The sequence below is a fragment of the Macaca mulatta genome, chromosome 11, assembly GCF_049350105.2.
Source record: "Macaca mulatta isolate MMU2019108-1 chromosome 11, T2T-MMU8v2.0, whole genome shotgun sequence".
Taxonomy (NCBI): domain Eukaryota; kingdom Metazoa; phylum Chordata; class Mammalia; order Primates; family Cercopithecidae; genus Macaca; species Macaca mulatta.
The window spans coordinates 47912710-47940291 of NC_133416.1; the positions used below are offsets into that span (position 1 = coordinate 47912710).

General features: G+C 35.9%; 1 protein-coding gene across 3 annotated transcripts in view; it reads left to right on the forward strand.

The window, feature by feature from the left end:
- CNTN1 (contactin 1) overlaps positions 1–27582 on the forward strand; it is a 380108-nt gene that overhangs the window by 318823 nt on the left and 33703 nt on the right. For all 3 annotated transcript variants that reach the window (XM_077952290.1, XM_015151426.3, NM_001261751.1), the window contains 6 exon segments: positions 6958–7028; positions 9462–9696; positions 12643–12746; positions 17437–17623; positions 20154–20266; positions 21360–21516. In XM_077952290.1, the coding sequence (XP_077808416.1) occupies positions 6958–7028; positions 9462–9696; positions 12643–12746; positions 17437–17623; positions 20154–20266; positions 21360–21516 (867 nt within the window).

Here is a 27582-nt window from a genome sequence, read left to right on the forward strand (position 1 = left end):
CCCTGTTTCTTTCTGTTTTCCACTTGCGTGGTGGATTTTTCTTCATCCCTTTATTTTGAGGCTATGAGTGTCATTGCATGTGAGATGGATCTCTTGAAGACAACATACCAATGGGTCTTGATTCTTTATCCAGCTTGCCACTCTGTGTGTTTTAATTGGGGCATTTAGCTCATTTACATTTAAGGTCATTGTTGATATGTCTGGATTTTATATAGTCATTGTGATGTTCACTGGTTATTTTGAAGACTTGTTTATGTGGTTGCTTTAGTGTCACTGGTCTGTGTAATTCAGTGTGTTTTTGTGGTATCTGGTAATGGTCTTTCCTTTCCATATTTAGCGATTCCTTCAGGAGCTCTTGTAAGGAAGGTCTGGTGGTAATAAATTCCCTCAGTGTTTGCTTATCTGAAAAGGATCTTATTTCTCCTTGGCTTACGAAGCTTAGTTTGGCTGGATATGGAATTCTGGGTTGGAATTTCTTTTCTGTAAGAATGTTGAATACTGGTCCCAAATCTCTTCTGGCTGGGAGGGCTTCTGCTGAAAGGTCCATTGTTAGTTTGGTTGACTTCCTTTGTAGTTGACCTGATCTTTCTCTCTAGCTGCCTTTAGCATTTTTTCTTTCATTTCAGTCTTTGAAAATATGATGATATGTGTCTTGGGGATGATCTTCTTGTGAAATATCTTACTGTGGTTCTCTGCATTTCCTGAGTTTGAATGTTGGCCTCTCTACTTAGGTTGGGGAAGCTCTCCTGGGTGATATCCTGAAATATGGTTTCCAAGTTGGTTCCATTCTCCCCATCTTTTCCAGGGACACCAGTGAGTTGGAGATTCGGTCACATATTTTTTGGATTTTTTTCATTCCTTTTTATTCTTTTTTCTCTATTCTTGTCTAATTGTCTTATTTCACAAAGCCAGTCTTCAAGCTCTGAGATTATTTCCTCTGCTCGGTCTATTCTGCTATTGATACTTGTGATTGCATTATAAAATTCTTGTTATGTGTTTTTTAGCTCTATCAGGTCAGTTACATTCTTTTCTAAACTGTCTATTTTTTTCTGTCAGTTCCTTCATTGTTTTATAATTATTTTTAGCTTCCTTACCTTGGGTTACAGTGTACTCCTATAGCTCAATAATCTTCATTCCTGTGGATATTCTGAATTCTATTTCTGTCAATCTAGCCATCTGAGCCCAGTTCAGAACCTTTGCTGGAAAGGTGATTTCATCATTTGGAGGAAAGAAGGCACTCTGGCTTTTTCAATTTTAAACATTCTCAGAGGATTCTTTTTCATCTTTGTGGGCTTATCTATCTTTAATCTTTGAAATTGATGACCTTTGATTTTTTTTCCTCTTTTATCCTATTTGATGACCTTAAGGGTTTGATTGTGGTATAAGGTAGATTTAGCTGACTAGCTTCCGCAAGATTTTATGAGGCCAACATTCAGCTCCCAATTCCTGGACTGCATGCTATGACTCTGGGGGACTCATATTGGGCCTCTACTTTGCCCTCTGGTTCCTCAAAGTTTGGAATCCACTGCACTGGAGGAGAGGGCTGAGATGTAGCAACTGTAGCAGAGTGCTAGCAAGTGCTGGGGTGTCTGCCTCCCTTCAGGTGTTCACCATAGTGGCAAAGGCAACACAGCTGGGGGGCGGGAGCAGAGGACCCCTGCTGGAGACTGTGTGGTCATGCTGGAAGTGGTATTGGCTCAGGGGCTGGGTGCTGGTGGGGAAGGTATGGGTGCCTTCTGTGTGTCCCCTAAGTAGGAGTGATCTACCATATAGTTCTGCATATAGTTTTATTTGTTTCTGTGCAATTAATGTACATACTTCACCAAAGAATTTACATAGCTAATATCAGAAGTTTTCATGTAGGTATCTTTGTGATTAGGTAACTCCTAATCACAGTTATTAGGAGCTACAATTCAGTAAATGGATACCTTGCTTTGAGCACTCTAAGGAAGATGTGGCTATTCCAAAATGGGAGGGGATTTGGGGACCAACATTTCATCTCTTTGAAATGTTAACAGATTTGGGGATGGTATTTCAGACTGAGTCAAAGCATTTGCATGGGAAAAGGTATGTCCTCTATAGAAACATGGACTTCATCCACATGGCTGGGTAGCTGGGTGGTGCCCAGACTGCAGGAATAAACAACGAATACTTTATTCATCTGTACAAGGCCAGTTAGGTGCTAAGTATACAATTCCAGTAAGATACAGTGCTTACCTGAAAGAATTTCAAGGAAAGAGAAAAACTTGGAAAGAATCAAAGAGGCCATTGGACTTGGCAGTTCAAAGCAGTTTTGTGTGTTTTTAAAGAGAAGTTTCAGTTATTTAAAGAAGTGGATATGAAGCAGCTATATCACCTGGGGTATATACCCTGCAGTTTGTCATCTCGCACCAGGAAAATTTAGGACATTGACACACACGAGGAGTTTAGAAGCAGAGGTTTGATAGACAGAAGAGAAGCAAAAGAGAAACAGTTTTCTCTATATATAGAGAGAGGGGTCCCTGAGCGGCAAAGACTGGCTGGTAGTGAATATGCCGAATTTTATAGTCAGGTTTGAGGAGGTGGTGCCTGATTTACATAGAGTTTATCACCTGTAAGGATGCTGGTCTGCATGCTAGTAAAATATCTCTACCTAATAAAGGAGTTGGACTTTTTGGCATTATAAAAAGGCATGTGTAAATAATAGGTTTCCCCATCTGCAACCTAAGGGGTTGTGAAAAATATTGAATTAGAGTTTTTCCTGAGATGCGCCTCATGGTCATGCTACAGAAAGAGGGGAGGCCTGGATTAGAGAGGAGAAGAGAGAGAGACAGGCTCTACTCTTCAGAAAGATATCTACCTTCCTCCAATTTCCAGAATCACCCAGGGCTCCTGTGCTGTATGTCGGTTTGAGCTACTGGAGCTCCGGGACCCATCAATCCTGTTGGACCATCTGTGAGGCTGGTTTGGAACCCGGTGACCTTCATCTCTGGGGGCAGTCCAATTTCTAGTGCCACAGGCTAGACAAGGTTGAGGTGGTTTTTCTCTTGCTGCCTGGGCACTCTTAAAGTGCCCTGACTTGCTGCACCTATAGAAACAAGAAAATGTACCTCAGGGATTCTGGGCTTTGTATCTCTGCAGAGCAGCTATTAGTGCCTCTGTCCTTCTCTTTTGCTTCCTTTCTCCTGGACCTCCTCCTCCTGGTCCCTATTATAAAACACCAAAGTGGTCACCCTTAGGAGGTTCTCCAAGATGCTATCTAGTGCTATAGCCTTCTTCTGTATTTTCCTTCTAATATTGGGAGCTGCCTTTTTAATCAACTTGTCCCTTAATATGTGCTGTCCTCAATTGATTCAGGGGATAAAGAGGTATGTTTTATGAGTGCCTCTCAGTCTTTCCACAAAGGCTGCAGGATTCTCATCTGGTTTTTGGTCTATCTTGGAAAGTACAGAGTAATTAATAGATTTTGCCCTCACTCTTCATAGGCCCTCCAATGTGTACCTTAAATGGTGTTTCCTTTTCCATTCATCTGTGGCATCACTGGTGTTCCAATTAGGGGTATTTTTAGAGGAACTGCTTCCTTTCCTATCGGGAATGGTGTTTCCATTATTTCTTTGCCTTCCTTGTCTTCTTTTTTCCTTTTTAATCTACCACAGGAGACATGTAGTTCATCTCCAAAATTGTCTGCTGCCTGCAGAGCTGCCTGCTTTTCAGCTGCGGTTAGGACTTGGCTTCAGAGCAGCATAACATCTCTCCATGTGTGGTGAAACACCTGAGTTAAATTTTGGAAGGGTTCTATATACCTACCAGGATCATCAGAGAATTGGCCTAAGTCTTCCTTATTTGCCTGAGATTCTGCAATGAGAAGGGAACTTGAGGTGACCCCAAATAAGGGGGATTCTCAGACGGCTCCTTTGGAAGTTGCTTTTCTAGTCTTAGGGAATCATTCTCTTTGGGCCTGCCTGATACGATTGCTAAAAGGGCTAGGTTGATTTTGTGACACCTGCAAAGGCCTAGTAAGAAGGCCATGCCCTTGTGCAAAAGAAAATGAGCCACTTTTTCCTTCAAAGTCTCAGGGTCAAAGGAGTCCCAGTGCTTCAGAATGCACTCCAGAGGAGTTCAGGCCTTAGACGATAAAGGGAAGGAAAAAAAGGCATCCCTTTAGACTCCTTCCTTTTGATGTGACCCAGCATGGGGAGAAAGACAGTGAGGGTGTCCCCTCTGCTGTTTTCTCTCCATGGTTCCTGGCATCCTGGCACCTTGTTAAATGTGCTGTGCATGGTTGCAGGTGTGACTTCCCCAGCCATGGAACCAAAGGAACTAAGTGGTGGGTTTTAGTCATCCTCACCCATGCAACTCTAGTCCTCTGCCTGTGATTTCCCTTTGACTTCCTAGACTTGCCTGGCCTGTGGGGCTCCCTGAAAAATGGATCTTGCAAGAGACTATGTAATAGTTGCATTTGGGCAATTGTTGCGCTTGCCTCCTTAATGGAGGAAGTGTGCTGGTTTGAGCTCTATATCCTGCTATTATGGCCCATGCTAAAGTGTTTACCCTTAGAGAATGGTTCCAGTTAACTTCTGGACTTAAAATCCCCTTACTAATTAAGTACCATTCTAATTGGAGGCAGAATAAGTGTCTTAAAAGAACATAGGGACCAAATGGCTATTTTCCTGAAGATTGGACAGTACTGAGACTAAAATTTGGTTCTAGAGGACATTGTACTCCTAATTGCAGTTTTCCCATTCACAGAAACAGCATATAGCCTGGTTTCTGGTAGAGAGGCACAAAAAGCGCAGCGAATTGGGAAGCTAGAGTGTTTCGGTAAAGGACAACGTGCCTCATGGAGAGGATTCCTATTCCACTAGGTGGTGCTGTTGACTTTGAGATGCCATGAGCTCTCCAGACCAAGGGCAGAGTGACCTTGACATGCCATGTGCTCTCCAGACCAAGGGCAGAGAGAGACATTGAAATGCCATGTGCTCTCTAGAACAAGGGCAGGGAGAGATGCTCACTGGGGGTACCCTCGGTTCCTAGAACATCACAAAAACACCTTCCCTTGAGCTATATCCCCAGTTACTATGACATTCTCTGATCTTGCCAAACAGGATTCCTTCCCTGAACCCTAAAACTTCCCACACATTGCATACACAGAGAGGATAAGATTTATGACAGTGCCAACAGGAAAGAAGGAAATTACGATAGGAAAGTTGGAGATCTTGTGGCCCACAGCCCATCAGGGGGATCAGAGGCTGGGGTCAGTCCAATAGCCTTTGGATAACACCAGGGGTAGCCCCATCCAGAAATCCTCAGTTGCCCCAGGACTTCTTCCAGCCCCACATGACAGCTAAGTCCTCCATGAAAGGAAGCTAGTTCAAACATGGCCAATATGCCAAGCAACCCATGGGTACTTGGGAATTCTCCATGTTCTCCCTAGTAAGCCTGTCCCCCAAGTCTTATATGGCTGCCAGCCACGCTTGTTTATGGCTGAAGGGGGTCCAGTATTTGGTTTAATTTGGTTCTTAAATGGAGGCCAATAGCCTCAGAATGAAAGGACAGAGTTGGAGTCTGCTCCTCTACTCACTGATTTGATTGTTGTACCCTGATATCCTGGATGAGGTCCCCAATATGAAATGGCTACATTGTCTGGGGTATATACCCTGGGATTCATCATCTCACACCAGGAAAACATAGGACGTGGACACACACAAGTTTAGGAGTGGAGGTTTAATAGGCAGAAGAGAAATGAATGAGAAACAGCTCTCTTTCTGTAGAGGGAGAGGGGTCCCCGAGTAGAAAAGACTGACTGATTTACATAGGGCTCACAGATTGGTTTGATCAGGTGTTAAGTTTACATACTGCGTGGGGAAGGCTGGTCACCGCACTCTAATCTTGTTATGCAAATAGGCTTTCCAGTTGATCCGTGTCATCTTTCTGCTCCTTACTGTACATGTGGCCGATAAAGAAAAGGGAAGACGGAGCCGCCATCTTGAACGTGTGTAGTCCGTAGTTCCTGCCCACATTCACCCCTGCAAGCTCCCAGCTTGCTTGTCTATGTCTGCAGCTTGACTTTACGGGTTTCTCTTTCTTAGAAAATGATTTGGGGCTGCTTTTCATTAAAAAGCAAAGCCACACCAAGGACTCCCATACCCTTACTTTCTGCCTAAGTGATTTCTTCTTAACTCCTATATTGGATATATTGTGAGTTGTTAAAAAGTGATTATGGAGTGAAGTACAAAAAAGAATAGCCATATATCAGTTCTTCCATGCAGTTCAGTGGCAGAAAAGGATGTGATGGCTTGGGGATTAAGAAGACAGCAGTATGACAGAAAGATTTTTAAGATCAGAGACTACAAAGGGTCTTTCTAGCAGGGAAACTGAAACTACAAGATGATGTAAGAGAATGGGGGAGGGAGTACTTTGGAGTCACTGATGGTGCAGTTTCAGAAAAAGTTGAGGAACTTAAAGTGAGAGCATGAGAGATGATATTAGATTTCTAATATTTTTAGATATTTGGGGAAACATTTTCCAATACAAATGCATGGTTTGTTAACATTTATTTGTAGAATGAAGCATGAAACTAACACAACAGTAAGTTATTAGAAGTTCATAGGGTTCAAAAGTAAAAGTGGCAAAATCTTTTTCCAACAGAGTCTATGTAATCTTTCAAAATCATATTAACTGAAAGGACAGAAAGAAGAAAAAGATGGGGAGGCAAATTTGCTTCACTATCCTTTGCTGAGAGAAATGGGCACACTTCCTATGGCACCAAATCAATTTTTATGTTGGCAGAAAAACTGATTATTACAACTACTGTGAGCCATTGTTATAATAATTGGGTGGATCATTTGTCCAGTGTGTTTCTCCTAGTAAGAGAAAAACATTTGTGGTTTCTGTGGTGAATACAAACTCTAACACCAGTAAAAAAATATAAGCCCTATTTTCATTGTTGTTTTGCATATATTTGTTTTTTTGTTTCAGCACCAAATGTGGCTCCTTCAGATGTAGGAGGTGGAGGTGGAAGAAACAGAGAGCTGACCATAACATGGGCGGTAAGTATTGATGAGTTGCACATATTAAAGGTTGCTCTATCTATATGTAACTTCCACCCCATTTTGTTTCCTGAAATAAATTGAGATGAAAGTGAATGTCTACTGCACAAGCAAGAATATATTACTATTTTTTTTCATAAATGCATATCAGGTTTTGTCTGGCTTACTGTGGCTTAGTGTGTAGTTCCTATGCAAGAATGAATCCTGGATGCTAAGAGATCTGTTAGCCTAGGTGATTAAACATTCAGCTGTCTGATTCCGGAGATACTTTGATCACTGTAGTCTGGTAATCTAATTGTAATTTTAAACATTGTCTCTGGACATTCTAAATTCCAAAGATTCCATTTACAAACTTTGTATCAAACAAAGTTTTGAAACTGGAGTCTGCCTCCTCACTTGAGGCTTACTTTGATCACTGGTGTAATCTAGCATGATAGGTCAGTCTTAGAAGTCACCCATGGGACTAGTTACTGAGGTATCCAAAGGATTTTATTACAGTTTCATGAGTCAAAGGAGAGTTCTATATCAGAGACTATAACCTCTAGAAAACAATACATCTTAGCTGGATTTTTGGAATAGGAAAGATATTGGGAGGGGTTGGAAAAGCTGTGATAGGACAAAATTGTCTGACTTAGACACCTGGCATTTATCCAGATAACATGGTTTATACAGATTCATTTATTCATTAAATATGCTTAGTGTTGAATCACTGCGGATAGTCAAAGAGCACAATTTAGGCTCCAAAGGATTTTGAAGACTGTGGAAAAAATGACAGGTTTTATTTTTTGCATGAGTCAAATGGATTTATTTAACAAGTGAATGTCTAGCAAAACTTGACTCACTGTGTGCTTTGTAGTCATTTTTATACTTAGCATTTAAATCACATTTTAAAGCAAGATTTAGTAAAAAAAAAAAAAAATCCCGTTTGCTAATCTGAATCTTAAAATATTTATTTCTAAGTTTTACTGCCAATGAAATGTCCAAAAAATGCAAATATTATAAAAATTAGGACATTTTGCTTTTTCTCTTATGGCTTGATTTTTATAAATTCTGTGGATATCTGCTACAGAATAAGATGGGCCTTATAAAAAAATTCAGTATTGGAAATTCTCCTCCAAAGATTCAAATTCAAGTTTCTGGAGACAGAGCCCGAGAGTTGTTATTTTTGAAAGTTTCATAGCTGATTCTGTTATTCTCTAAATTCCAAAAACTAAGTAGAGAACTACCAATAAGAAAAATGTTTAAACTGTTATAGAAATGTTAGGCTATACTATCTAATAATCTAAAATCACATACCTATTAATGTATTGCTCAACCACATACAGCTTCTACCACTTGACTTTACACATTTCTATATCTTCCTATTTACTATAAGTATGTCCAAACAGTAGTGTTATATTTACTTCAAGGTTTTGCCTCAATACATCTTAAATTTGATTTTCTGGTAAAAAAAAAAAAAAAGGAAAAAAAAAGTAAATATACAATGTGCACATTTACCTTAATTGCTAATAAAGACTAACTGATGAGTACTCACTAGAATTAACTGTAAGTCAATATTTATTAATAATAAGTGATTAGGGCTGACATAGACTTCTGTATAGGGCAGGTGACATGGGTGATAATAAGAAACCCTGAGAAAATAATGAAAAACCAAGCACTTGCTTTAGAATTGGAGATAGAAACCCAAAGCCATCCTCCTACAAACGAGTGCAATATTGTCCCCTCCTCGCAACCTACTTGTATTCCTCTTACCAGTTTCTTTTTGATCACAAGGTAGATATTCTAGGCTAGAGTCTTATATAACTCTCTTACCACTGCCTTTCAATTCTAATGAAATTCATTTGCTCATCCCTTAAATACATATTACTTGAAGCCCTGTTCTAGGTGCTAGGGATTAAAGAGGAAAACAAAACTGACAAAAACTCTGCCTTCACAAAACATGTATTCTATAGTTGAGAGAGACAATAAAGTAGATAAATAAGTAAAATATATAGATTTTGTTAGGGTTAAAGAAAAACAATAGGTAGGGTGTGGGGCATGGAGTATTGTGTTGGAATCTTGCAGTGGCAGGAACTGTGGTCAGAGAAAACATCGTCAAGTAAGTGATTTTTACCTTGGGAAAGTGAGGAAGGGGGGTGGGTAGGAGGAGTCACACAACATCTAGGAGAACATTCTAGGCAGAAGAAATTGAAAGGAAAAAGACCCGGAGTGGGAGGCCGCTGAGGTGTTCTAGGAGTAGCAAGGCTACCATTTGTTAAATAAGGTCATTCCATGTTTGAGTATGTTTCCTCTGACTTTTGGAACCAGCACTAATATATGAACTGAATATGTTTCTACAAAGAGCATGCCTCCATGTGTGTCATTATCCCCATAAGATTTCCTCCCTGCTACCTGTATTACTAAAACCTACCCAGTATTTTAATTTCTATTTAGCCGTTGTCAAGAGAATACCACTATGGCAACAATTTTGGTTACATCGTGGCATTTAAGCCATTTGATGGAGAAGAATGGAAAAAAGTCACAGTTACTAATCCTGACACTGGCCGATATGTACATAAAGACGAAACCATGAGCCCTTCCACTGCGTTTCAAGTTAAAGTTAAGGCCTTCAACAACAAAGGAGATGGACCTTACAGCCTAGTAGCAGTCATTAATTCAGCACAAGATGGTAGGTAAAAGAAAGACCTTCTTACATGAGGAGGGAGGAAAAATGTAATTTTCTAGTAGGCATTTAGTTTGTTTCCTTTCAGGCCTTATTTAGTAAGGCCTCTTTATAGCATTATACATTTAGTAAATGAGTACTATTTTGAACCAAATTAAACATCAGCCTCTTCATCTAAATGATGTGCATGCTGCTAGAGTCTTTTTCATCATTTAGATCACGCCCATGGTATTAGGAAATCCCCATTAAAATAATTGGCTTTGACTTCCATTTTGGGGCTCTTGATTATAATTTTGTAGTTCTCCATACTTGAACAGAACCTCAATATGTCTATATATTCATAAAGTTTACAACTTAAAAATTCTGTAACATAAACATTATTTGTAAAATGGCCCAAACTTCTAACCTATAAATGTGTGTAATTATAGCATTTAGGTAACTTTTTGTTACAATAGAGAACACAAATTTTGTTAAAGGGAATCTAGATGTAATTGTATGACAAAGGGGTCAGTCAGTTGAAATTGTTTTCTTGAAAGGGGAAAAATTTGTCCTGTAGGGCATTTGGGGAAATAAACTATACTAATACCAGCTCTTCTTGTTTTTCTAGAAACTTTAACTTAATTAAGCATGGCCATAGAGGACTTTATGTATTTATACAAATGACATCCAGTTTTAGATTGAGCATAATTACATTATTTTCTCTGATTTCTGTTTAAGCTGCTATACTTTTGTTTTTCTTGTTAAAAATAATACCTTTATTAATGTGCACTGTGTAAATAATTAATGGCTAGAAAAGCAAATAGAGATGTCACTGCCTTCTGGTCTTTGGCAATGATACATTTACCCTTGGTCAAGTTTCTCTTTGCATGTGTGAGAAGCACAAGTAGAAGAGCTTAAAAACTAAAGGTGTGTGAGGTACTCTTCTATCATTAGAGGAAATGGGCTCTATTGGTTCACCCAACTTCCATTGTTTTTACTCCAAAATAGACGTTTAGCCATGCCTTATACCATGCCTTATACTCAACAGAAATTCTCGCATATGTTCATCAGTCACAGAATTATTAGTTTTAGTATTTGTTAAAAGTGTAATATATAATTAAATCATCCTATGATCTTTACTTTTATTAAATGCCATTTTATTCTATATATGTATCTCATAATACCATGTCATATACCTTAAATATACATAATAAAATTTAATATAAAAGGCAGTCATTCCTATATATAAATGTATGTGTATATATAAGTATACATGTATATATTTAAAAGTATATATATACTTTTTACTGTATTTTTTATTGCATACACAAGTATGTGTATGTTAATATATATGTGTGTGTATGTGTGAATTTTTTTACTTTTAGCATAACCAAATATGTCAAAATAATAAAATGTAGAAATAATTTGTTTATTATCAAACAGTGGAAAAGTCCTGATGACAAATTTATATTCTTTATGCTTGTGCTTATTCAGCAGAAATATGATAATTTGGCTGGGCGTGGTGGCTCACGCCTGTAATCCCAGCACTTTAGGAGGTCAAGGTGGGCAGATCACCTTAGATCAGGGGTTCGAGACCAGCCTGACCAACATGGAGAAACCCCCATCTCTACTAAAAATACAAAATTAGCCGAGTGTGGTGGCATATGCCTGTAATCCCAGCTACTCGGGAGGCTGAGGCAGGAGAATAACTTGAACCCGGGAGGTGGAGGTTGTGGTGAGCCGAGATTGCACCATTCCACTCCAGCCTGGGCAACAAGAGTGAAACTCCATCTCACAAACAAAACAAAACAACCAAGAAATATAATAAGTTCACTCAGTTTTAATAATTTGAAGAACATGAGTACATCTTACAGATAAAATGAGTGTCTTAAGCATTTTACAAGTTACCTTCTCACCTTTTTACTGCTTTAGTTGATGCTAAAATAAGCTTTCAGGCAAATAGCTTGTCATCTATTTAGTCACGGCCATTTGTATTTAATTATATTTCTTTCCTAAATATTTCATGAGTCTCATAAAACTTGCATGTGTTGAAACTTGTATAAGTGTTAATCTCTTCTTCCACTGCTGAGAAATCAATCATAGTGCTACACGTTTACCTTGTTTTGGAAAGGCAACTGTGTTCATGTGTAGAACATTTTTAAACATTAAATAGGATTATGGCTTTTTAATGAAAGACAATAAAAATTGATCACCCCTGCTTAAAGGCTTCATTGGTTTCTTTGTGTAAATTTCATAAGGGATGTAAGTTACTTTTTTTCCCTGAACAGAGGCCTTTTTGATACATATTTGACTTGATGCCCAGTTGGAAGATTAGACATATAAAAGCTCTCTTGAGCCCAGGAAACAGTGGATGTTACAACTTGTTTCAAAGGCTCTTACATTTTTCAAAAAGATCTTAGCTTGAACATAAAAAGGGAAGTTTTATTAATAATATTGCTGTTTATAGTTAGTTCCCACAAATAGCAAATAAGAGAAAATGTATCATATTGAACAGTTTTCTATAATACCAAATTTCCTATTTCCGATAATATAGAGTTGATAGCTAAATATTTATAATTTTAATTTGCAACAACAGGCTTTCTTAAGCATATCAGTTGAGAGAAATTGAAAAAATAGTATCATTTTGCTCACAGATGTAATAGAAATTGATGAGGCTTCCTGTATTTGGTAAAAGTGTGTGTGAGTATGTGTATGTGTAGATATCTATATTCACATTTATGTAGATGAAAGTATGTGTGCACATGTATCACTAATACCATAAAATAACGTTAGAAAAATATGGGAAGAGGTAATAAAATAATTGCACTTATTTCACTTTGAAAATATTAAAGCTATTTTGTAAACATTAAAATTAAAATATGGTATCACATCATTCATATAGCAAATGATGCTATTCAAATTTCTTAAATGTCAGTATCTCACTAATAATGTAATGTTCTCATAAAATTTCAGCTCCCAGTGAAGCCCCAACAGAAGTAGGTGTAAAAGTCTTATCATCTTCTGAGATATCTGTTCATTGGGAACATGTTTTAGAAAAAATAGTGGAAAGCTATCAGGTACGTTAAATTTTTATCAAACTAAATACATTTATTCATAAATATATGAGCATACATTTTCAAATGTGTTGTATGTTTCAGTGTCCCATTAATTTATGTGGCAACTAATACTTTATTCTCTGTGTCTAGTACTGTGGTCATATATAAGTTAATTGTTAAGAATAAAACAGGGGTTCCTAACTGGCCTATCTAGGGGAGATGTAAAGAAACCTAAGTCCTGGCAAACAACTGGCCAAAATAAAAACTATGGTAATAACACTTATGATTACCCAAGGTCTTTTTGGTAAAACATTCTCATAAAAAGCTGGTGAATCTCAAGTTTTAAAGTATTTTGGTAATTTATGGAAGCATTCTGAAAATAGTCATCCTCTTTGAGTCAGTAGGTCCATTTTGAAAAGTCCCTCCAAAATAAACAATCATAAACATACCAAATATGTCTTATGTTATCTATGAAGTAACAATCAAAATGACCCAAATAAAACTTCCCTCGAGCTTAATTTTAAAGAACCAGTAAGAATCAGTCAGACACAAATGAGAAAACTTGTCTTAGTCAAGGGAGTAAAAACTGGAAAACCAAAACTAGAAAGATTAGTTAGGGTCTTTAATACAATGCTAAAGCAATTTAGACTGAGCTGTGTAGGAAATGTGAAATAATCAGCTCACATTTTTAAGTGCAAGAAGTGAAAATTCGAAGGAATTAACATGGTTTTTCCTTTACAGATGAGCAAATGGATACCAAAGAGATTTGACAACTTGCCTCAGTTGTCACTTACAGAAAGTGCAGAGCAGTATCTAAAACTCGAGTTGTCTGATTCAAATTTCGGTGCTTTATTGCCGCACATCACAGACTCCCCTCTGTTTTGTTTTCAGTGAGTGCTGTCTAGGGCTGCCCCTCCACCCACCCTACTCCCCCAGCCAGCTTGCATTCTCGGCTCCAGTACCCTCCCTTCTCCCTTGTCCATGGATTATTAGCTCCATGAGGGCAGGGTATTGTTCTACTCTCAGTGCCATGCAAGAACAGTGCTGGGCACCTGGTAGGCTTTAAATAGATATTCACTGAATACTGATAGGAATAATGAAGTAGGATTAAATAAAGTGTTACAGTTGGGCTTTCACAAGGCCATGTTTCTGAGATGTAGCTGTAAAAGAAACTCAAGCCTTTGAGCAGACACACCCAGACCAACAGGAAGCTTTTTTATTGGCACAATATTTGATAATTTGGGAAGATCTTAAAGAGCCCTCTGATCATCTTTCAAGGGTTCAGCTGAATTTATTACAGAACAGAGAAGAGTAGACTGGGAATAATTAGACTGAGTACGCAATATTCATGACTTACTAACCTGACAATTATGTTTACAGCTAGTAGAAAAGGAGTAGGAAAGAGAGAAATTTACTAGATGTTACAAACCCCTGTAATAAATACGCCTGAGGTATCTTTGGGAGAAGACATCAATGTGTAGAACTTGGAAAGTAAAATTTTGGAGCATAGGATTTCTTCTTTTATATTATTTATTTCTAACTAATAAAAATTGAAAAAAGGATAATTTAATGTATAACCCATATCATTGAGTCAAAATGTCAAATATATGACATATTTTACTTTAAAATATGTTAGAAAATTATATATTATCTTTGTCAATGCCAAGAATTATATATTGACTATTTGCTTACTTCTAACAAGAAGAGGACAAGGAAATAAGAGGTAGGAAGCAACAACATAATGGAACCAATGATTCAGATAATAATTAAATTAAATGTTTTTTTAACTGGGAACTAAACCTTGATTAAGGATTTTCACATAGTAAAAAGTAATCTTTATCAAATAAGATTTTCTCAAATGATAATTTCAAGGGAAAAGTATGTACCATGAGGAGTTGGTTTCACAGATTTCGGATCTTTTCTAATTTCACCGTAAGTAAAAACTTATGTGCTTTGCTGCTGAGCAAATATGGGTTTATATTTCAGCTCTGTCACTTAAGAATTTTGTAGAAAATTGATTTGAACATTGAGTTTCCTCACCTATAAAGTGAGAAAGTAACCACTGCCTCATAGAACTGTTATGTGAAAGATATTAAATAACCTGTATTTAATAATTTTCCCTGTTTATGTCATTGGGCATTCAAAGATAGTGGTGGTGGTGGTGATGATGATGATGATGATCACAGTGAGGAAGATGATCATGATGATGTTAATGATGAAAAGACTGATAACATTTCTTGAGTCCTTATTGTGATAAACACTTAACTAAGCTCATTTTATTAAATCCACACAAAGACACTATAATTATCCCCATTTTAGAGATGAAGAACTTGAGGGTTAGAACTGTTTGTCTGAGTAATAATTGTCATAATCAGATTTTAATCTAGTTCTTGCCTCTCCAGAGAATGGTTGATTATAATTGATGGAAGTAAATCATAGAATTATTCTTTCCATTCATTCTTTCTTAAAATCCTTTTAAACCTTTCACACAGGGTCTTGAGTATCAAAGAGACAAGCACGAACACTTAAAAGAGAAAATCCGTAGTATTTATTGTTCTGCAGGAAATGCTCCTGTAAATGTGGCCGGTGGCGGGGAGGGGGGATCTTGCCTGACTATAATGTGGTTATTGTTTCCATTTTAAAATATGATTGGAGAAGCCAATAGTTTAACAAGATAGATGAGGGTGAAAACTAATACCCCACTGCACTTCCCATGAAAATGTATGATGGATCTATATTTTTCTGTGTATAAAGATACACAGAAAGAAAGCAGCACATTGAAAACATAAAATATAAAGCTGGAAAGCCCTGACTCCTGCCTGATTGAAACCATCTCAAGGTTCATTTCCTGACATTTCAAATGAGAATTGTGAGCAATTGAATTCAAAGACAATCTCTTCCCTTGTGGTTTTAAAGTGTATCTCAGTAGAATGTTTATGTCACTTAGTATTTTTTTCTCTTACTTGGTTAAAGAGCTCCCCACGTTCAATCTTAATACCCAGTGAGTTTTTCTATAGTGTAGGTAAGCTAGAAGAATACAAGAAGTCTTTCTTATCAAGTGCATTTTGGAACTTTGGGCTCCTGCCCAGGAATCCACAAAAGACTTAGTTTGCTCACCCAGCTGGTAAAATATTCACTTAATTAATTTAATGAAAATAAGTAAAATAGGCTACCAGGAATAATGAATACAAAACCTTTAGCAGCTGAATTAGAGATTAATGCAGATGACTGATTTCACAGTCATCAGAAAAGATGAACAATCCTGTAGAGTCTACTCAAATGTTTTTAAAGGTTAAATTATTATGGTGAGCTGAAACTGGTATTTAGAAAGTGTATTGTTTTCTTATTTTGGAGAAGACATCCGCTTTGGTCTGGATCTCTTTGAAACAGAGCCTCAAACAAAGATGTGGAGAAAAGTTGTCTATTATTGTTGTTGACTGATTGTTTTCAATATGATCCTAGGAAGCAGGTATGAGGAAAAGGCAGAGTGAACAGGAAAGCGGGCAGCTCAGATACAAAGGTGCTATTTGTTTTGTTGGCAACCACTGTGGGCAACTGGTACTCCATCCCTTGAGACCTTTGAGGACTTGTATAAATGTGTCTCTGAAGCTGCCCTGCCTGGGATGAAAAGGGAAGCATTCATCCACTCCTGAATGTTCAGAAGTGTGCTCATTCAACATGTAAACCTCACTTTTGCCAAGTGAATTTGAGCCATCCTGTTGCATTTTATAATGGTTCCTTACATGTTTATGTAAATAAAAAGTGCAGGATTATATTATTATTAGACATTTTAATCTAGGCATTTTAGTTAATTGTGAAATTACAATCCCATTATTTTATAGACTGGGCATTTAAAATATGTAAAATATCAGGATAGTTACAAATAATCCTTTTCTTTGTATTCTTATATTAGATATAACATATTTTATTTATACCTTAGATGTAATCATAAATTTTGAATGCAAAAAACAGCCTTTATTTAAAGAATGAAAATTACAATCCATAACTTTTCTTAAACTTTTAAGAGAAAAGGAATCCTGTAATTATCTGACAAAAGTAATCATTTCTAATCAAAAAATTGATAACGTTTTTAAAAAATTATTTTACAGGTAAATAATTTATACAGTTTATCCAATTATTAGATGTATTTCTTTTATATCTAGCTTCTATATGAGTTCAAAGGAAATAACATTAGAGACTTACTTCTGAAAGGAGCTATAAGAAAGTATTACTTTAGCATGTTCTAGGTCGGATAATAACTATTTTTATCCAGCAAAATTATATTCCTCTCCAACTGCTTTAAGAATAGCTCAGAACAAGTTTGAAATCATGCAAACAGAAGTAAAACAGGAAATACATGATAAAAATGATAGTGACAAATACTTCCAAATGGAGACCACTTTTATATTTTGAAAATAAATCTGCTCTCAAAGTTTTTGGGATTTTTAAATTTTTATTGTTTTATTCTTTTTTAGTCAATGTAAAACTATTTAGGGCAATGAGGTGAGACTTTGATTTGCTTTTGGCATATTTAATCACGTCTGCCCTGTGTGCCCTACTATATTCTAAAACTGATAGAAGGGTAGATATCATTAAGAAAGATTTGAAAATATGATGATCAGTCAACACCAATGATAACAGAACTAGTTGAAGAGAACTTTTCACAACTGAAGACTCATGGCAAAGTCTAACTCATCCTGTACGTTTGCAGATTCGGTACTGGGCTGCCCATGACAAAGAAGAAGCTGCAAACAGAGTTCAAGTCACCAGCCAAGAGTACTCGGCCAGGCTGGAGAACCTTCTGCCAGACACCCAGTATTTTATAGAAGTTGGGGCCTGCAATAGTGCAGGGTGTGGACCTCCAAGTGACACGATTGAGACTTTCACCAAGAAAGCACGTGAGTCTCACGTTTTGTTTTTAGACTTGTCAAAAACTACCACTTGATTCAATCATGATGGAATACATTTGAAGGAAATTTCCTACCCAGATACCTGAGCACATTTTTCAATGGTATCCTTTATAGCCACACAAGATTTCCCTTAAAACGTGAGTTGTTGTAGATGATGAAAAAAATGTGAAAAATACCCTCATACATTAAATATTCCATTATAGAAATAAAGTGAGAGAACTGCCCTTTTGTAAAGGCTGTCCTCTCAAATTTTATGCCATGAACTTGTCTTCACCCTGTATTTATTAATTTAAACATTGTTTTCATAGGAGTACATCAACAGCATGTGAAAATTAAAATTCTGCTTATTTTTACATGCTTTAATTTATAAACCTCTGTCATCGCACAGTGCAATGCAAGTTAAATGTGTAGCATTATGCTTACTCTCTTATTACTGTATGTTCTAGTACTGTATGTTTTAGGTGGTCCATAATACAAGACCACCTATCCCTGCTCGCTTTCTGGTCATTCTAATCTCTGTATTCATTTTGATATCTCTGTTCTTGAACCCAAGTGGAATAAATAAAAAGAAGAATTTGTATGTAGGACTCTAGGGAATGTCTCAAGAATCTGAAGATGTGATTACCACTAGAGTTTGCAAATTTATGAAATTTACTTTGGGACAGAGACTTTCCCAGTGAGATGACAGAATGTAGTGACAAGAACTAGAAGTTGGTGTCAAGACATGTGTTTGAGATCTGTCTCTGCCACTTGCTAAATGTATGACAATAGATAAATTACCTATTTAAACTTCAGTTTTCTAATTTGTAAAAGGAGCATTCATTTTTTGTTATTTTTCCATTTGTTAGTGTATTTATTCATTCATCAAAAATATGCTGTGTGCTCAGTACTATTCTTGATGGCAAGGATACAAAAGGGATCAAACCAGTCCAAGATGCTCTTCTTACATGGTTTACAAGCTAATGAAAGGAGACAGAAACTTCAAACAAACAAACATTCTGACAAATAAATAAGTGGGATTATGGCAGATGACAGGGCAATAAAATGAATAAATAGACAAAATTAAAGTGACTTAGATGAAAGTGAAATTCTGATTGGGTGACCAGGAAAGGTGTCTTTGAGAAGATGCCAGTTAAGCTAGGGTTTGAGTGATAAATGATAAGAAGAACCCACTATGTGAAGAGCTGTAGGCAGAGCCTTAAGGTTTTTGCACGTTAAGTAGTACAAAACCTTAAGGTGGAGAGCACTTGAAATATTTTAGGTGTGGAAAGGCTGCTGGGGCCAGGGCATAGGTTCTGAGTAAGGAGGGGGAAGAGTTCTGGGGCCCAATTATGGAGAACCTTGTAAGTAATTGGGATGAGTTTGAGTTCTTTCTAAACATGATAAGAAGCCATTGAAAGATTTTAAAACAGAGTGATATCTAATTTATGATGTTGTTTTATAAAAAATCATTCTGGCTTCTAGACAGAAAGTGGATTGTGATGGATTAACAGTGAAAGCAGAAAAGCCAATTAGGAGAGTATTTCAGCAGTCAAGGAGAGAATTGATAGTGGCTAGCACTAAGTGAAAATGGAGATAGAAGTGGAAAGTTTTCTGTAGGCAGAGTTGACAACTTGCTGCCAATTTGGATGTTGGCAATGAGTGAGATGAGAGACTAAATACCGAATTTCTGCTTGAGAAACTAGGGGGTTTGGTTGTACCATTTGCTGATGATGGCGAAGATTCATTGGAGAAAGATTTGCGTATACGTGACATTATATTACATTTGAAAAATGTATTACATTTGATTATACTACATTTGAGAAATCTTTTAGAGACTCAAGTAGAAATAGGCTGATATCTGCCTAGACAGAGAGACTTCCGGCCACATGTGTCTAGAGGTTGAAAGAGAGATTAGGGCTAGAGACAGAACTGTGAATATTTAAAGCCATGGGCCTAAGTGTCAGTACTTGGGGAAGATTCAGAGAGGGTAGAAAAGGGTACATAGGTGAAGTCCGAAGTCATCCAACAGTTACAAGTTGACAGAGGGAGCCAGCTAAGCATGAATAATGGGAAGCAGCAGCCCATGAGGTAGAAGGAAAACCCAGTTGTTAAGATCTGAATTTAAGAAAAAAATGAGAGATTCAAGAAAGAAGATGGTCAATTCTGTGAAATGCTCCAAAAATATTAAATTTAGAAAAGAATAAACAAGTGACATTAGATTTAGCCAAGTGGAGGTGATGTATGACCCTGCAAATAGCAATTTGAAAAGACTAGTGGAGAAAGAAGCCCAAGCAGAGCACGATGAGAAGAGAATAAAAGTCATAGTACCTATTCACAGGGCCATGGGGTACATTAAATGGACTCATGGATGTAAAGTGCTTAGCATAGTGCCTGGCATACTGTGAACACTTGTTAAAATTAGATGGTGGTGGTGTCAGTACCATTATCATCAGCATTATAATACCTAATGCAATAGAGTATGCAGAATTGAGATTGGATATGGTGACCATTGATTACATATTACTACTTTTCACAGCTCCTAGCCAGCCTCCAAGGATCATCAGTTCAATAAGGTCTGGTTCACGCTATATAATCACCTGGGATCATGTCGTTGCACTATCAAATGAATCTACAGTGACAGGATATAAGGTATTTACAAATAGTGATGATTACTGTTTGCAATTCTTGCTCTTTCCGTGAAACCCAAGATGGGTTTCTTTTCTTTTTTTGAGATGGAAGCCCGCTCTGTCACCCAGGCTGGAGTGCAGTGGTGCAATCTTGGCTCATTGCAGCCTCCGCTTCCTGGGTTCAAGTGATTCTCCTGCCTCAGTCCCCTAAGTAGCTGGGATTACAGGTGCCCACACCCACACCCAGCTAATTTTTGTATTTTTAGTAGAGACAGGTTTTTGCCATGTTGGACAGGCTGGTCTCGAACTCCGGACCCCAAATTATCCACCTACCTCAGCTTCCCAAAGTGCTGGGATTACAGGCATGAGCCACCATGGCCGGCCCCATTCAGCTTTCTTATTCTATTCAATAGTTCTAGAGCAGTATCAGATGACATGGTGCCATGGTACATTTTGAAATGGAAAAGATTATCTTCAGTGAATTTCAGCAAAATGTTATGTCAAAAGTGTAAGATAAATAGAATGATTTAAAGATAGAATACAATAATCAGAGCTTAAGGAAGAGAGAGAATGCAACTATTTTTGTTTGGCAATGATTATGATAGGGTTTCCCAGCACCCAGCAAACTCCTTGATAAACTGAGTTACTGTTTATAAATGAAAAAAAGGAGAAAAGCTTATTTTAAATATATTCTTTATATCACACACTTTCACATTTTTCACTGGATACCAAATTTTGTGGAAAATGGTAGAAATAAAAATTGAGAAGCAATTTTCAGACCATTTAAATATATTTAAAAAGTTCTCATTTGGGGCTTTTTTGTTAAAAAGGCATATTTCTGTATTTTTATTTTGGGTCATCTCAAAAAATGAAATTTAGATGCTTAAGTCACATCTCCTTGGATAATCCTAAAAACTTGCAAAAATCAACTATTGTGAATTGAAACTAACATGATTTTTTTCATCTAGTTTTAAATTTATTAATTATTCCCTCTTGTTTTAAATTTATTACTTTTTGTTAATCAAAGTGTAAGCATTTTTATTCTGGCTTTAGTGTTAGAGCACTGGCTCATTATTATGACTTTACTGCATATTTACATTTCTGTATTTTATAAGGTACTCTACAGACCTGATGGTCAGCACGATGGCAAACTGTATTCAACTCACAAACACTCCATAGAAGTCCCAATCCCCAGAGATGGAGAATACGTTGTGGAGGTTCGCGCGCACAGTGATGGAGGAGATGGAGTGGTGTCTCAAGTCAAAATTTCAGGTAAGTGAGTCATTTAAGACACATTTCAACTAAGTATTTGTTTCTAGACCCTATGGATTCCCAAGGGTAGGAATAAGCTGATACTCACACCAGTGTCCATATTTTCCTAAGTAGATTTGACATATCAAGGATTCCCTGAAACTTGGTGTTTCTCCTCTTAACTAAATCTGTGACATACCACATACTTGTTGATTATTGTCTCGATGTCAAAGTACAGCTGAAATCTTTCAGACATAAGACGAACAAGTTTTTGGGATCCAATTTACAGTTTGGGATGTATTAGTTTATTTGATTGTGGTAATCATTATACAATGTATACATTTATCAAATCTTCATGTTGTTCACCTTGAATATATTTAATCTTTGTCAATGAAATATTTTCAAATAAAAAGCACAATTAAAATGACATAATTTATTGAATACTATATAGTACTAGGCTATTATTTAATAATAACCAAACTTCTCTTATATCAAAAGGAAATACACTAGGCTATTTTTAATACTCTTCTAACTTTCTTTCACTTGGTCTATACATATTGATATAGTAGTATAAGAGAAAAACACTAAATTATTGCCGCTTTGCCTTTTCTCTTTATCTTATCTATTCTTTTTCTACAAATGCTATTTCTCACAACTTTGTTTGATTTGGAAATACATATATTTGAGGCAGTAATTTATTTATTTGTAGCACTCTGTTATTTAATTTTTGATATATTTTTCTCAACCTATGTGCATGATATAGTTTAATTATACTGAATTTCAATAGATGTTAATTTGAGAAATGTATGAGAGGCTTTGACATACCAGAAGGTCCTAGATCAAAGATGATAATAAATAATTTGTAAGAAAATTTAGTTAATTTGCACAACAAACCCCATGACACAAGTTTACCTATATAATAAATCTGCACATATACTCCTGAACTTAAAATAAAAGTTAAATTTTAAGAAAACTAAAACAAAAATAAAAGAAAATTGAAAATTTGGTGATTTTGATCTAAATAAATGAATATGCTATATATTAAACCAACAAAAAAAATCCTTTAACACAATGCCAGAGTCTTTAATGGTATTTAATAAATGCTGGCTTCAATTGTATGCCATGTTTTTGTGAAATTTGCCACAATTCATATATACATCCTTTACAAATCAAAATAGAACTTTGATTTTTTTAGTGTAATCATAATTTTGTCTTTTAAGAAAATATAGAAATTACAGACATGTGAAAGGAAAAGAAAATAATCATGTTCCAAATACCCTAAAATAGCTACTGCTAATGCTTAGTTGAATTTACTTATAGTCACTCTGTATACATATATAGCTTCATGTTTCAGTTTCCATTTATTTTGTAAATTGTATTTAAAATTATAAATGATATTCTTTCAAACAAATATGCAAACTCATTAAAGTTTTTTTCTATTATAAATAATACTTTTACAGTCCATTTTCATAAATTAATCTTTCTTCAGGTTAAATTTAAATATAAGACAGTGTTTTAGGTTGCCAAATTTCTTTAAAAACATTTTCTAATTTCTATTCCCATTATCATTGTATATAAGTGCTTTTCTCACTGCACCACTCTAATATTATTGTCTTTCTTTTTAGTCATTGCTAATTTGACAGGAGAAAAAAGAATTTTCTTATTTTTGAAACATTTTCTATATTCCAAACTTTGTTGACACCTTCAATAGTTTTACACTTAGTAGTCTGTTTCACAAAAGGAAATCAGAGGGAAATATTGCCATTATTTCAAGGAAGGTAAAGCATAAAGTAACTAAATAAATTATTCTTGAACCCTGGGCCTTCTTTCTCTTATGTAGAAGCCATCCACAGCGAGCTTTTGCTCTCTGTATTCACCCTTGGTTCATCATTCCTCATGGAAAGGAGAACCTAGCTTCTGGGATTTAGACTAGAGGTTTTCAGCAAGAGATGCTGTAGCAGTGATGGTAACATCAGTTTATCTATCACTAACGGCACCAGTAAATGTTAAACAGTTGAATCACTAGGGATAGGGGAAAGCCCTGTTTATAATGTTTGCCTGTTTCTGTGGTATAAATATTCTCACTATGTGTGATTTCAAGCTTCCTAAGTGATGTCACTCAATGTGAAGAGCTACCCAGTAGCACATCATTATATGTAATTGCCACCATACAGACACAATAAGAACCTCAAAAACATTGACATTGTAATATACTAAAATATTAAGAAGTGATGAGTTTTGAGTATTTATTACATTTCTTTTAAGCTTTTAAAGTTAACTAAGTTTACATAAATCCTATTTTTAACAATTATGTTTTTAATGCATTGCTCATACATTTCCTAAAAATTTCACAATCAGATTTCAGGGGTTGTATGGGTTGATTTCAGCATACCACAGCTGTAATTTGATATTTCAGTATAAATAGCTCATGTGTAGAAGAAATAGAGTTTTTTTTTTTTAAATCCCAAACTTAACTCCATATATTTTTCATATTTTTCTGTTTTGCCAACTAATGGACGACATTTTTATTGATTTCAGAATTTCTATTATTTGTCTCTTATTTTAACCATAACTGTACAAATAAACTGTAGAATTAACATTATGAAATGTCAGATGCTTGGTGAATAACACCATTCTAGAATATTCTTGTTTTTAAGTTTTAATGAGGAAAATGTGCAAATACAAACAGAAATTACAGGTTTTCTTCTAAATTTAAAGACTCTTAGTACTTTCCTTTCTTTTGGTTTTCATGCCCCAAATACGTAGCCAGGATTATAACACACTATTAGATTTCAATGTTTATAAGTATTATGCTGTTTGTTCATTCATTCATTCATTCAACAAATAGACATTAAATGCCTACAATACAGGAGTCACAGTTCACATCTTTAAAATGTGTTAGGATTTACATATTCCCACATCTCTCCCTGACCCTGCTGCAATTCTAATGATCCTCTTGCCTCCCAGTGTTGGCCTCCTAAGGCCTATTATCTATGCAACAGAGGGGGCCTTTTAAAACACAAATGAAATTATGTAACTCTCCTCTTAGAAAGGTGACTCATACGTAACATCTGCATTTCTTACTGTGGTTTATAGTGGTCTATATAATTCACTCTCTCTCTCATCTAAATTAAGTGCTTTATCCTTTTCTCTATTGACATTTCTCTTCTTGAACACACCAGTGTTATCCCTGCCTTGAGGCACCTGTACTTGTTCTTCCTTCTGACTGGAATTCTCTGCATCTTGGCATGTTAGGTTCATTCTCATCATTCTTGTTTCTGTTCAGATGTCACCTTCTCAGAAAAGCTCTCTATATGGCCAGCAATTAAGGTAGCAGCCTACTCTGAGTAAATCTTCCTTACATCATAGCACTGTTTACTTTTCATCCTAATATTAGTAACCATGTAAAAATATCTTACTTATTTGTATTTGTTTATAACATCTCTCTCCATCCTTACTTGAAGCTAAGCTCCATGGGAGCAAGCTCTTGTTTGCCTCAGTTGGCCTTTGAATCTCCAGCACTTAGGGGACTATCTGGCATGTAGCAGGGCTTTAACAAATAACTGTTGAATTAATTCATGATTTATGTATAGAGAAAAGCTCACAAACAAGAATAACTTGGGCAACTTAAAACTATAGTTTTCATCTCTAGAAATCTGATATAGTTCCCCATTAGGTGCATGATTTATATTATGTCATGTGCTGATCCAAAAATTTGATTCTTAAAAAAATTGAGACTTCCTTTTAGACATATTTTGGAAATACTTTATATTTGATTATCTGTAACTACACCTCTCTCTGACATAAATGCTGTTATCCATTGCTTTAATAACTTATTCCTCATTGAATATTTGTAGTGCATGTAAAGGCAAACGTAACATCGCGAATGTTTCATCACACACATATTATCTCTAATAAGGTCTATATTATCCTTTAAAAACCATTTAAATAAATTATTATGTGCAAATTAAGAAACTATACATATAGCTCTAATTTTCAATATTAATTTCAATAAGCTAATTTGGATTACTACATATTTTCTATAAATTTTAGAATATCATTTGACAAGGATCCTTGGTCATAAATAAATATCTGCAGAGAAGCACATATTTAATTATCTGTAGTGAACATGCATATTTTCAGTCTTTATTTTTCTTTTTAGTTTTAAATAATAGCTGAATTGAGAAAGACTTTTCAGAACATTTTAGAGTCTGAATATTTTTCTACAGAAAGAAGTAGTCATTTGAAATTTTTAAGGTAGGAATAACATGATCAGATTTTTTCACTTAAAAAATTATATTGGTAATTGTGGAAAATATATATAGTAGGGGACTAAGATGTAAGGAGATGAAGTACAAGGTTACTGCCATAGAATGATTTAAAGATAATGATGTCCTGGGACAGGCACAGTGGCTCACACCTGTAATTCCAGCACCTTGGGAGGCTGAGGCAGGTGGATCACGAGGTCAGGAGATCGAGACCATCCTTGCTAACACAGTGAAAGACCATCTCTACTAAAAATACGAAAAAAAAAATAATTAGCTGGGTGTGGTGGCAGGTGCCTATAGTCCCAGCTACTCGAGAGGCTGAGGCAGGAGAATGGTGTGAACCCGGGAGCACAGACTGTGCCACTGCACTCCAGCCTGAGGACAGAACGAGACTTCCATCTCAAAAAAAAAAAAAAAAAAAAAAGGAAAAAAAAAAAAAAAAAAAAGAAAAAAGATAATGATGTCCTGGACTGGAAAGAAGACAGTGGTGGATGTCTAGGATAGATGCTAAAAGAGCAAGGCATTTTTTCCATTTGATTTAAAGTTACTATATATTCATTTTGTATATTTTGTCTTCTAATAAATCTGTAATTTATCCTGATATTACCACCAATGATGTAATCTGGATATTTAACCTACTATTTTTTGTTAACTCCAAGCTATTAAGTTAAGCTATATAACCAAACCCACTGACTTAAACACTGCGATGGAAAACACATTTTGTTGTTTTGCTTTGTTCTCTTCTGCCCAGTAGAAGAGGAAGGTCTAGAAAACTAGTTTTTGGGTAGAACTTTTACACGTTTAACTCCATCATTACTCCTGTGCTCCCTTCTCCACTTCCTAAATCTTGTGGTATAAGAGGGACAAGAGGATAGTGGGATGTTTAGATTCATTTCATACATTATTAAATTTAGTCTGTGAGTAAGACACAATCAGATATCAGTCAGGAAATGGTGTCTCTTCAACCATCTTGAAATAAACAAATATTTTATTTTCCTTTACACTATTTTTCATGGGATCCATTTGAGCATTCAAGTATATAAATCCAGCCTATATATTTTTAGGTTGACAAATAGCTTACATTTAAATTACCTCTAAAATATGTATTCCGTTCATTACCATTGAATCATGACTAATCACTCAAAGCCTTGCCTAACCGTAGAAATGTACTTAGCACTCCCAGTTTTGTAACAAACATGAAGTTGGAAGATAAATTATTTGGACAAAGTAATATTTTGTGAGTCTCTAAATTCAACTTTGGGAGGCAACTCATAGCCTTGATGATTATTAACATAACTCCTGCAGTGACTAGGTTTGATCCCAGCACAGGGAGTTTCCAGAGTCTTAATTGTCCTTCAGAAGCTTTGAGTACAACTTCTAGAAGCACATTTTAACTCTATGCCAGGCCATAAATAGCACCTCTGTATCGAAGCTAACCTGAGTTTTTTTGAAATTTTCCCCAAGGTTTCCATTAGCTGCTACCAAGTTCTCACAACTTCAGCATTTTATTTTGCTCATTTACTTAGACTCAGAAATAATTTTGCTGAAACATTCCTCAATGGAACACATGTAAGAATGGAAAGGAAAATTTAAAGTAATCCTCCAAGATTTACTTTTTACCACAATAATTTTCATTAATGAAATAAAGTCGTAGTCTCCAGAGCTATATTTTAGTATGATGTGCAAATGGATTTTTCCTATGATAAAATAAACTATTCAAACATTACAGATTTTCAAAAACACCTTTGTTCCCTAGTAAATTAATTCATTCAATAAGTTTCTAAACACGAACCATATGTCAGGCATTCTGCTGGGCTAT